Source organism: Neofelis nebulosa, chromosome 14 (genome assembly GCF_028018385.1).
Source record: "Neofelis nebulosa isolate mNeoNeb1 chromosome 14, mNeoNeb1.pri, whole genome shotgun sequence".
Taxonomy (NCBI): domain Eukaryota; kingdom Metazoa; phylum Chordata; class Mammalia; order Carnivora; family Felidae; genus Neofelis; species Neofelis nebulosa.
Window position 1 is genome coordinate 66969001 of NC_080795.1, and position 13062 is coordinate 66982062.

Here is a 13062-nt window from a genome sequence, read left to right on the forward strand (position 1 = left end):
CAGCTTTAATCATACATTCCACAAACACGTATTAACCATTTGCTCTCTGCGGGGCACTGTTTACTATCTTGTTTTAAATACTTCTCTTTAGCCTCTCCTGAGAGATTTTTGACCAATGGAGAAAAAAATATATTCCAAATGCATTTTAAAAGCATGGTATGCTGTTGTGAAAACCAACAGTGAGGAGTAATTACAATGGTATAGTGCAAAATTATTAATCACGATTTCATAGTTGAAATTTCTCCACATGCTAACTAAAATGAAAACTTTGTTTGATTCCCAAAGGCAATAAATACTTACATGACGATTGCCCATTTTCGTTTTTCTAAGATAGTTGTTCTGTATTTCATTAAGAGATCAGGTCTCCTTCAGGCCAAGTTTATAATAGTTTTCCCAGGGCGTAATATCTCTTGTGTTTAATAAGTAACTTTTGGCATTGAATTTGAATACGTTATTGGGGATGGGTAGGGAGTGGTGATAGCTACAAATGAGCTTAAGCTTCCCAAGCTACTTTGTAGACCATCTTTTTAAAATAAAATATTTATTAATACATCACGTATGGGCTTTTTAAGTTGAATAGAGAGCTGCTTTTCGACTAAAGGGCTAAACCTGTCTCACTTCTGGATTATTGAAAGGGTCATAATTTGTTTATTTTGGGTGTTTATTTAAAATTTTATAGCTTGTAGTAATAATAGCATTAACCAAACAAGACTGAAAAATCTTACCGCTTTACTAAGATCACCATTATTATTACACAGCATCTTTTTGAGGGCAACATTGAGTTATGTTAACATCACCTTTATAATCTAGCTGGTTTTTGAATTAAAAAGTAATATGTGCAGATGGTAGTTTTTTTTCTAATAGTGTGAAAAGGTTGCTGTGAAAAGTAAACCTACTGACTTCCCAGGCCCTCCTCCTGGTGGCTTCTTGGGAGTCCTTCCGGAAATTGTTTGCATACACAGCCCTGTCTGCCTGTCTATTTATCTTTCTTTCTTTCTTTCTTTCTTTCTTTCTTTCTTTCTTTCTTTCTTTCTTTCTTTCTTTCTTTCTTTCTCTGGACTGTGTTTTTTTGTTTGGTTTTGTTTTGCTTTGCTGTCAACACAGGGGTTTATACAATGCATTCTTTTCCATGCCTTGTATGCTTCATATACTAAAGACATAATATGACACGGACACATTTCTTTTTCAGTGACCACATAGTAGTTTACTATGAATATTGAACCAAACCTTACATCATCAGTCCACTATTCAAGGTCATTTTGGGTTTTTTTGTGTGAGTATTTTCATTTATACATCTTTGCCTGTGTGTGCGTGTTTATCTATAGAATAAAATCTAAAGATGTAATTGCTAGACAAAGAGTAAATGCATTTACAATTCTGACGGATCTTGCCCAGCTGTCCTCTGCACAGGTATTGAAACATTGAACTACTCTCAAAGTCCAGCTAACCCATGAGCCTGACTTCATTTTTTAAAATTAATTAATTGAATTATTTTGTGAGACTGACTTTTTTATTTTTATTTTTTAAAAATGGTTATTTATTTTTGAGAGAGACAGACACAGAATGCGAATGGGTTAGGGGCAGAGGAGAGAGGGAGACACAGAACCCGAAGCAGGCTCCAGGCTCCGAGCTGTCAGCACAGAGCCCAACGTGGGGCTCGAACTCACCAGCTGTGAGATCATGACCTGAACCGAAGTCAGACGTTCAACAGACTGAGCCACCCAGGCACCCCAGAGACTGACTTTCTAAAGACAAAATGTATATCCCCCTAAAATAATATGCCAGTGTCCATATTTTTCTATATACTGGCCACACTAAATATTATTAGAGTTTTTCATTTCTTCCAATTTCAAAGATGAAAAATGGTTATCTCAGTGTTTAATGTACATTCCTTTCTTTTGATATTCTTTTTGTTTCTATATAGCATCATTTTAATTTTTTTTTCTGTAAATTTTTACTTAAATTCTAGTTAGCTAGCATAGAGTGTAATACTGTTTTCAGGAGCAGAATTTAGTCATTGATCACTTACATTCTTTTGATATTCTTGATATTATATATCACTTCCCTTAAAAGTCATTTGCATGAATTTTTCTGTGGTCTGCTTATGTCCTTTATTTTTATTTTGAGTTATAAGTCTTTTCGTTATTTATTTATAACAACATTTTATAATAAGATCTAGGCCTTTGTCAAATGTAACAATTATTTCCCCCCAATTTGTTGTTCGTCTTTTGTTTCTGTTTGAGTGTGTTTTGTGCATATATGTGCGAGTGCAAAAAGCGTTAGTTTTTATGGATGTATTGACTTGCTTAGAAAAACATCTCTACATTGAGATGATCAAAACTTCTTGTTCATTTTCTTCAAGTTTTTTAATGGCTTCTTTTTTAAAGGCTTACATCTTTGATCCATTGTAATTGACTTGATGTAGAATAAGGAAAGAATGGATTCAGATTTAGTTTTGGTTATTCAATAAAGCCTAGATAGTTATTAAATAATTCATCGTTCCTCATCTAGCCCAAGATTCCATCTTTATTTATTTTTTTCAAGATTCCATTTTTTTATGCTAAATTCCCATATAATATAGTGTTAAAAATTCTGGTAGGTTTATTAAATTCTGATTGTATATATTTATACTTTTGTTCTTTCACCTTTATCTATTGAGTGCCTTGGATGTGCTAATTGGTAGGACTATAACAGGGAGCAAGATAGGTTTGAATTTTCTCTTCCTAGAATATAGTCCAATGGAGGAGCTATTCAAAAAACAAACCATTACAACATATTGTACAGCCTGTGAAGAAAATCAACAGGATGCTATGATAGAGGATAGTGTGTGTGTGTGTGTGTGTGTGTGTGTGTGTGTGTGTGTGTGTGTGGTGTGTGTGTGTGTGTGTGTGTAATTTACTTTAAAAAGAGGTAAGGCTCTTCAAGGAGATAACATTTAAGCTGTGAACAAAAGGATGAGAAGGAACCCATCATTTGAAAAGAGAGTGTTCTAAATCAGATGCTGGTAGTTTACGCTGAGGATCAGAAATAAGAAAGAGCTTTGCTAATTGCAGGAAAAGAAAGATGGTGAGTGAGGCTGGATTCTACAATGCGCCAGGTGGGGGGACAGGTGCAGGAGACAAACAAGACAAAACCCTCCTCCAGGAATTTGCAGTGAATGTGGGGGGAGGGGAATGACAAGAAGACATGAATTAACAAGTTAGACTTTGACCATTCTCTATGATTTTGGCCTTGAAGTGTCTAATTTGGGCTCTGTAGCCCAAATTGGGACTCCCAGCCCCAGACTTTTCAGGGACAAGTTGTCTTGCTCCATGTCTCTCTGCTGGTTTGGAACCACCCTCTGCGTCACTAACCCTTCCTAGAGTGCTTGATCAGTGCAGTCTCCCTCCCTCCCTTCCTCCCTTACCCCAGGCTGTCAAAGCTCAAAGTTCAGGAGGAACAGGGCAATTTCGTGTGCAATGATCGAAGTGGAGATAAGTTCTGTTTAGGGCTCACAGGAACTGGTACAGTAGAGATATAGTTTATGGCCCCAGGGAGGTGAGATAGAAAGCTTAGAAGCCAAGTGAGAAGTTGACAGACCCTTTTATTTTTCTAGAATGCCACCACTATAGCCACCTCTTGATAATTTCACTTTGCCCATGCTCAAGTTTGGATCTGACTGGAACAGAGCTGTTCTAGTGTAATCTTCTTTCTGCTTCCCCAGCTGGATGGGCCCACAGGAAGGTGGCTGGAATAATTCCCAGCAAGAGCAGCAGGAGGAAGGAAAGGGAATTCCCTGTGACCCCAGGTCATTTCTTGGAGGTTGTCATGGTTGGGGGCCCAGCGGGAAAGGAGAGGATCTGCCTGGGAAAGATGGGAAAGAAGAGTAAGCAGACATTTTAGGAGAGAGGGCACAGAACAGTGAGGGAAGGGTTTTTGTTTGTTTGTTTGTTTTACTATCATCTTACAGATTTAGTGATTCCAAATTATTTCAGGTGCCTCATATTTTTCTCTACTAGACCTCTACTAGGTCTGTTCATTTACATCTCTTGAACTTTGGTGGTTTTCTTTTTTTTTTTTTTAATGTTTATTTATTTTTGAGACAGAGAGAGACACAGCATGAGCAGGGAAGGGGCAGAGAGAGAGGGAGACACAGAATGTGAAGCAGGCTCCAGGCTCTGAGCTGTCAGCACAGAGCCCGACGCAGGGCTTGAACTCACGAACTGTGAGATCATGACTTGAGCCGAAGTCGGACGCTTAACCCACTGAGCCACCCAGGCGCCCCGAACTTTGGTGGTTTTCAAAGTGGTGATGTCAGCCAAAGTTCTAATCTCCTTCTAACCTTATGGGTCTCCATAGCAAGTCATAGATCAGTCTTGTCAAAGAAAGTCTCTCCTTCTGTATCACCCACCAAGGTTAAGCTTCTAACACTTCTTAACAATGTCATTTATGGGACACCTGGCTGGTTCAGTTGGTTGAGTGTCTGACTCGTGATTTCAGCTCAGGTCGTGATCTCACAGTTCATGAGATCGAGCCCCGCGTGAGGCTCCATGCTGACAGCATGGACGGAGCCTGTTTGGGATTTTCTCTCTCTCCCTCTCTCTCTGCCCTCCCCCCTCAAAATAAATAAATGAACATTTTTTTTAAAAAAGGTCATTTATAGGGGCACCTGGGTGGCTCTGTCGTTTAAGCATCTGACTTCAGCTCAGGTCATGATCTCACAGTTTGTGGGTTCAAGCCCTGTGTGGGGCTCTGTGCTGACAGCTCAGAGCCTGGAGCCTGCTTCCAATTCTGTGCTCCCTCTCTCTCTGCCCCTCCCCTGCTCACGCTCTGTCTCTTTCTCTATCTCAAAAATAAATAAACACTTTTTAAAAAATGTCATTTATATATTTGTCATGGTTTAAATTGTATCCCCCAAAAGGCAAGTTGAGATCCTAATCCTCAGTACCTATAACTTTATTTGGAAATAGAGTCTTGGCTGATGTAAGCAAGTTAAGATGAACCCTTTAGGGTGGGCCTGAACCCATTATAACTGGCATCCTTATAAGAAGAGGAACACATGGGGGCGCCTGGGTGGCTCACTTGGTTAAACGACCGACTTCGGCTCAGGGCATGATCTCACAGTTTGTGAGTTTGAGCCCTGCGTTGGGCTCTGTGCTGACAGCTCAGAGCCTGGGGCCTACTGCAGATTCTGTGTCCTCTCTCTACCCTCCCCTCTCTCTACCCCTCCCCTGCTCATGCTCTGTGTCTTTCTGTCTCTCAATAAATAAATGTTAAAAATAAAAAAATAAAAAAAAAGAAGAGGAACACACCACGTGAAGACACAGACACACAGGGAGAAGGCCACGTGATGATGGAGGCAGAGGTTGGCGGGATTTAGGGTGTAAGGTGAGGGACGCCAAGGACGGCCAGCCACCATCAGGAGCCAGGAAGAGGCAGGGAAGTATTCTTCTCTACAGGTTTCAGAGGGAGCACGGCCCTACCAGCCCCTTGATTTTGGACTTCTAACCTCCAGAACTGTGAGACAGTAAGTTTCTGTTATCTTAAGCCACCCGATTTGTGGTACTTCGTTATAGTAGACTTGGGAAACTAATAAAACCTCTAAAAGAACAAGAACAAAACCCAAACTCACCAGCTGCTGCGACTACCGCAACACGTTGTGCTGTAGAATTTGTATTTAATAAAATTTCCGTTTAGAGAGACTTTGGGAGAATTTCATATTATGTAATCAAAGGACCGTAAGTATTTCAGATTATTTCGTAGGCTTACCGTGCTCATTAAAATAACAAAAGCACATAGATGCTACTTTTCTAAAGATAGCAGTCAAGTCGCACATTTTTACAGGGATAATTAGCAGTATTTTATGGACGTCTGGTCACTTAGAGAGAACCCAAACATTATTGTTGATTTTTGGACTGATATTTTCCTCTACATAAAAAAGGCAAAAAGTGGTTGTCTTTTTGGCGTGTTTGTCTGTAGTTGTTTTTCCCTCCACATTAGTTCATACATTTTCAAGTGCAGAGGCAGGCCTGTTGCTTGGCGAGTCTTTGCATTGTCCGTGTAGAACGGCTACTTGACTGAGACAAAAACACTGGCATCTGCAGGCAGTGATTACAGCTGCTGACAACAGCTGTATTTCCACACTCTTCTACTTTTCTAGTATTAAAGACCCTGCAGGGCGCCTGGGTGGCTCCATCGGTTAAGTATCTGACTTCGGCTCAGGTCATGATCTCACAGTTGGTGAGTTTGAGCCCCACATGGGGCTCTGTGCTGACAGCTCAGAGCCTGGAGCCTGCTTGGGATTCTGTGCCTCCCTCTCTCTCTCTCTGTCCCTCCCCTACTCATGCTCTCTCTCTGTCTCTCAAAAAATAAATAAATGTTAAAAAAAAAAACTTAAAAAAAAAAAAGACCCTAAAAGTAACACATTGTCTGGCAAGCATAAAAACAAACATCTCAAGGTATAAAAAGGTCTTCTTAACTCAGTGACTGGTTAACCTGTACTTGTGCATTTGCCACAGGCAGGATACTGTGCTAAGCTAAGGACATGTGGACAATGTAGGACATAGGTCTTATGTTCTAGTAGGGGAAATAAAACATCCATGGAAGAAAAAATGCCTCGATTTGATAGAGCATTTTGTGGCAGAAGCACCATGGCACTGGGAGAGCAAAGACCTGGGTCTAGGGTGGTCTCGGTTACAACTTAGGAGTGTGCTCATATTAGAGTCACGCTCTCTCTGGTTCTTCGGTTACTGTTATATAAATGTAAGAATTGAACTCATCTCTACATTTACTTCCAGACCTAAAATACTACGAACAATTAGGAAGACCTATTGGGACTCTTTGGGTTACAAGTGACTCAAAACTTGGCTCATAATAACTTAACAAACAAGGAATTTATTGGCTCGCACAACTGGAAAAGTTAGTTAGCTTCAGGTGTAGCAGGATCCAGCTACTCAATATATATATATCCCCAGGATCTATGGTCTCTCTTCACTTCTCAGTTCTGCTTGCTTCCCTCTCAGAGGGATCCTCCTTCTCAAGGGCAAGATGGCCGTCGGTGGGTCCACATTTTCTTCCTCACAATTCCAAATCCAGTGAAAAGAAAATGAGAACTTTCCTTTCCTCCAAATTCAAATACACACCCTGATCTGAATCCCTGGTGCCAATTAGTACTCATACTCTCTCTGAGCTGGCCACCGTAGCTGGGGGGGACGTAGTGAGGACTGGATTTCACGTCACCTCTAGAGCTGAGAGAGGAGTCAACCCCACCCAAACCTTGTGGTCTGAGAGTGGAAGAAGGGGTGGGCACCCAGAGAAAACTTGTGTGCTCTTAATGAAAGAAGGGTGAATGTATGGTAGACTGCTCAAAGCAAGAGATGCCCATTGCAGAGGGCCAACAGAGCAGCATCAGGGAAGCAAGAGGAGACAATGAAAGGGAAACGGGAGAGATCCTGAGGATGGGAAGAGAGGTGGAAACAGTAGCCCAGAGTATTTTGAACCCAGTGAGAGGCTGAGATGCGACACCGGAGCCTCCAAAAGAGGAACAAAGTGCCCTTCCCTTGGAGCTGTCACTTCTGGTACAACTTTTTATGCATCCTCTTGGGCAGCCTGCCTGTGGTTGGCCACTGCTAGGGACATGCTCAACAGCTGCCCATGCACCCGTGCGATGCCCCCTCTCTAATGGCTCCATCCTTCCTGTGGATTTTGTCCTGTGAGCTTTGCTTCAGTGCTGGCTGATAGACAGGGCTCCACTGTCCGTCATTCCGTGAAGATGAGCCACCACGTTTGGCCTACACTGCAGAATTTCAGAACTCCACTTTCATTCATTAGCACATGTATCATTTGCTACATTGGGAGTATTATAACGCTGTGCTAAGCTCCATGGGGCAGAAGAAAGGAAGGTAGAAAACAAGGTGCTTTCCCTCCAAAAACTTAACATTACCTTTCTGTAGGGAATAAGATATAAAAAAAATAGTAGGAAACCAGGATGTAATTGATGTACGAAATGACTACTACAGACTATATTATAGACTCTTATAGACGAATACAGACTAATACAGGCTATTCTGTAACTAGTAGGTTACAGGAGTTGGGGAAGAAGAAATGGCAACCCAAAGGAATGAGGGAGGCTTTCATGGGGTCATGGGCCTCACTCTGGGAATGTGGAGTGGCCAGGGCTGGAAGGGCCTTGAGGGGAAGGGCATGGAGGGGATGGCATTGGAAGTGGTGAATGAGTAGGGAATGAGCAGGAGGTGGCCAGAGTAGGCTGTGTTGAGGGGCAAGGGCAAGCTGAGGAGCCTGGGAAGTTAATCTAGATGGGAATGCCTGCCCTTGAATTCCTTGCAAAGGGGAAGCTATGGAAGAAGATCCAAGATTTCAAGTGCGAGTTGCCGGTGTTCAGTGCTGCCACTTTAGTTATGGAACTGTGTAGGATGGAGCTGCTCTAGGAGGCAATGTGGGCACTCAGGTACCAGACAGCCTGCAGAGAGAAGAGTTTCGAGGGCAGGAGGAGGAAGAGCGCTGGATTTGGCTGAGAAGTCAGGGATGGAGCTGTTTGATCCATCCACACAGAGCGATGGTGGTGTCTTGAGATGTGTGTGGGCAAAGGAAGCAGAAAGAGAATAGAAAGCTGAGGTCAGGACTTGGGAGGCACATTTGGAGGGTGGTGAGAAGACGCCAGAAGGTTCATCAGAGGAACAGAGACAGAAGGAGCAGAGACTAAGAGCAGAGCAAAGTTGGAAGACTGTGATGTCTCAAAAGGCAAGAATGTTTCAAGAGGGAAAGTAGTTAACGATGCTAAACGCACCTGAGAGAAATATGAAGCAAACCAGTGTCTAAAATACGTTTTAATTGTACAAATTCACCTTACGGGTTTTCAGGAATATGCCTGTCACCTGACTGGAAGCCATCTTTCCTCAGTTTTAGTTTTTAATGACTAGTTAATAATAAATAGATTCTTATTGAATTAATTTAATTTTTAAAGATTAGTAAATGTATTTTAACTTGTGTAAAGAGATTTGATTACAGTCCGAGTCGGTCTAACTGGGTTCAAGTAGAGCAGATAATGTCTCACAAGATCATGGAAGGACATATAGTTGTCCCCGGCCACCTCACCCTCAAGGCACTCTGCACCATGTTGCTTCTCTGGAATAAACTTTTGTCTTTATGGCCTTTTGTGTTTATCACTGTAAAGCAAGGGGGTTAGACCAGTACCTTGTAAGGTTCCTTCTATCTTATAATCAAAGACTACTTTGATTATAAGATTTCAGGTAGGACAATTTATTTAGTCCTTTCTTACCGAAATGTACTAGCATCAATGAAAAAACTTTTGTTGGTGTTGTTCCAAAGATTTGCTAATCTGTTAGCATTGCCTGCGTTAATGTGCAAAAGAATATTTTTATTTCTGACTTTTCATTTCGTGATTCTGGGCCAAGCAGTGGCCTATTTAGGAGCAGACTCCTATTACTTTCATGCCATCTTAAAGCCTGTTCCATGTTAGAAATCAAATTGTGCTTTATAAGGTACACAGTGACTAAGATACCTGAGATAAGATGTCTTTGCTCCCCCCACCCACCCACATTTTGGCTCTGTTTTCCTGGCTGACTTCAAGACCTGAACTTTTTATAAAGAAGGTACATATTGAAAGTTATTTGTTCCGAGGCCCTTTGCTCTTTCAAGGACCACAACATGTGTGGGCTCCCCTCAGGAGCTTTGTAAACTTTATTTGATGATGTACACACGGCCAAAGGTAGACTACTGCGGTGCCATAAAAATTGTTTTCAGCCTGCATTTCAGATCTCTCGAATATTCCAGATCTATCTTTAAATAAATGCTATAGAACATTGTGGTATTAGTTATGCATAACAATAGCGGATAAATAATTAATAGAACAGGAAGCTAATAAATCACCTGCTGACCAATATGCCATAGAAAACATAGTTGCCAAGGGTGAAGTGATAAAGGTTACACATCACTTTTTAATAGATAACTAAGTCTTTCTAACCTTTCCTTAGAGTCAAGACTACTTACAGAGATGGAATTCTCAGAGTAACAACGGAATCAAGTGTTACGGGGAATTTAATTAGTAATTAGGTACAACGATGTATTTTATTTTCCACAATTTCATTTTTAAAATTCCCCTTTTCATTCCACTCACATTTATCAGCCACCCCACCCCCCACTCCACCCCGCCCCGAGAAGAGCAAGTTGAAATTTTGTGTTTCATTTCTGGGGTGCATGGTAAGTGGCTAGAAAACATGAAACCTTTTAAATTAGCAGTGAGGGAAGATACCTAGCCAGATGCTAATCACCCAGAGATGTTTAAGAGCTAGCTGAGAAAACCAACACATGGACAAAGTGATTATGTGCTAAGTAGATGCACAAAATGAATGGTGGTAAGAATTGAAAAAGACACTCCCCGCACCCGCCCCCACCCCCCCCCCCACCCCACCCCCGCGCCCTGCTAGCAAATATAAAAATCCCATACGGATTTTTTCTAATCCTTTTCTATGTAATAATATTCATTTGTTGTTGATTCAGTGTCATCAGGAGAATTCTGGTGGTTGGAGGGAGCCCTACTGAAGCAAGTGTTTAAAACTACTTACCACAATAAAGACTATTAAAAGGAACATTTTTATTTGGCTGAAAAGATACACAAAAACCTTGTAGAAAACTCAGCTGCGGGGGCGCCTGGGTGGCGCAGTCGGTTGAGCGTCCGACTTCAGCCAGGTCACGATCTCGCGGTCCGTGAGTTCGAGCCCCGAGCCCCCCGAGCCCCGCGTCAGGCTCTGGGCCGATGGCTCGGAGCCTGGAGCCTGTTTCCGATTCTGTGTCTCCCTCTCTCTCTGCCCCTCCCCCATTCATGCTCTGTCTCTCTCTGTCCCAGAAATAAATTTAAAAAAACGTTGAAAAAAAATTAAAAAAAAAAAAGAAAACTCAGCTGCATTGTATAGACATGTGGACATCACTCAAGGTCAACAATAGTGAAACCCCAGGTGGCTAATTATAGATATTGTATATGTTGCAGATTTTTTTTTTAATTTGGTAGAATTTTGTCCACAGCAACCACCCCAGGTAAGATTATACTGTGGTAGCTGAAGAGAATCTAGGTGCCTGCGAGGCCAGAGAGGACTGGAATGGAGAGGAAGGCCAGAAGTCAGTGTACTTTGGGTTGGAAAGTATGCTGCTTAAATTTATGTTTTAACTTGACTGGGCTAAGGGAAGCCCAGATGGCTAGCAAAACATTATTTCTGGGTGGGTCTGGAAGGGTGTTTCCCGAAGAGATTAGCATTTGACTCCGTAGACTTGAGTAAAGATCTGCCCTCATTGAGGTGAGTACCAGCATCATCCCATCAGTTGAGTGCTCCCCCTCCTCCCTCCCAACCACATAGAAAAAGCAAAGGAAGGGCCGATTTCTGCTCTTTTTTCTTGAGCTGGGATGTCCATCTTCCACCCTTGGACAGTGGTGCTCCCCGTTCTCAGGCCTTTGGATTTGCCCTGAATTACACCACTGGCTTCCTAAGTCTTCGCTTGCAGAGGGCAACTTGTGGGACATGTTGGGCTCCATAACTGTGTAAACCAATTAATATAATATAATATAATATAATATAATATAATATAATATAATATGTGTGTATGTGTGTATAGGTCAGTGATATGTATATTTTCTATTGATCCTGTTTTTCTGGAGAACTCTCAATAAAAGTTTTGGTTTCTGGAGAACTCTTACAGAGAGTTTTGTTAAAGCACACAGAACTGAGTTGACTCATGGTTTTGGTAATTAGAGGTATTATCACCCACCCCTAGGCTTCATTCCACTTGACAACACAAGATGTTTTATAAATGTCTGCCAAACCCAAGCAAACCCAACTCTCTCCCTACTATATGCTGAGCACTGTGCAAATGCTAAAGATATAAGTGATAAAGACGTTACTGGTGTCACTGCACAATTGCTGAAGAGACACGTAAGCATCATTTTACACGATGTGGAAAGTGCTACGTGGAGGCTGTCCTGCTGTGAGGCCTGTGTACATCTGGACATTATTCTTGTTTTGTTTTTTTTGAGGGGTGACACCGAGTTTATTGAATTAGATGTTTCTTTGTTTTAATCTTTTTTTTTTTATTTGAGAGAGAGAGAAAGAGAGAGCACGAGTGGGAGAGAGGGGCAGAAGGAAAGAGAAAGAGAATCTTAAGCAGGTTCCACACTCAGCACAGAGACAGACATGGGGCTCAATCGTGCAACCTAGGATCACGACCTGATCTGAAATCAAAAGTTGTCCGGACGTTCAACCGACTGAGCCACCCAAGTGCCCCAAATTAGAATTTTCTATTCACAACTGAGCTAATATCTACATGCTTGTCTACATGGGTACGTTAATCCTAATGAGTTTAGACTTACTATGAATGGGCTCAATCATACAAAAACACACACTCACTCACTAATTATCTTAAAACAGTAGTACATACATTACATACTCCTGTAAGGCCAGCTTTGATGAAAAACCTCTAGTTTCAAAGATTAGTCTGGTTTTGAAGATGAACCAAGATACACATTGTATGATTCTAAAATCTATTTCAGCCATTTTGTCCAGTTGCTATCTTTTTGGACTACAGTATATGTTTTTTTAAAAGGACACAGACTAGGGGCACCATCCAGTGTTAACTTCAACCACAGCTTGGGCCCCCTCTCCACAAAAATCTTCGGCCAAGAGTTCTCCGTCGTCGTGAAGACTGAAAGGGCCCAGTGATACTCTGGTAGCATGGTGGTAACAGAAGCAGGCTCGGGCCCTCCTTTGATTCTCCCACACTGCACATGGTTCTGAAATTGGAACATATACCACCATACTTAAAAACTTTGGGACATGGACCATCAACTGATGAATGCATAAAGAAATTGTGGTTTATATACACAATGGAGTACTACGTGGCAATGAGAAAGAATGAAATGTGGTCCTTTGTAGCAACGTGGATGGAACTGGAGAGTGTGATGCTAAGTGAAATAAGCCATACAGAGAAAGACGGATACCACATGTTTTCACTCTTATGTGGATCCTGAGAAACTTAACAGAAGACCGTGGGGGAGGG

The 13062-nt window shown here is 41.7% G+C and overlaps 1 protein-coding gene across 2 annotated transcripts in view; it reads right to left on the reverse strand.

Moving 5' to 3' along the window:
- ANXA13 (annexin A13) overlaps positions 1-401 on the reverse strand; it is a 51401-nt gene extending 51000 nt beyond the window's left edge. The window contains exon 1 of one of the 2 annotated variants that reach the window (XM_058698999.1): positions 301-401. In XM_058698999.1, coding sequence (XP_058554982.1) covers positions 301-315 — 15 coding nt within the window. In that variant the 5' untranslated portion in view covers positions 316-401. The remainder of the gene's footprint in view (positions 1-300) is intronic. The other variant, XM_058699000.1, reaches the window with a different exon arrangement.
- Positions 402-13062: the final 12661 nt, after the last annotated feature.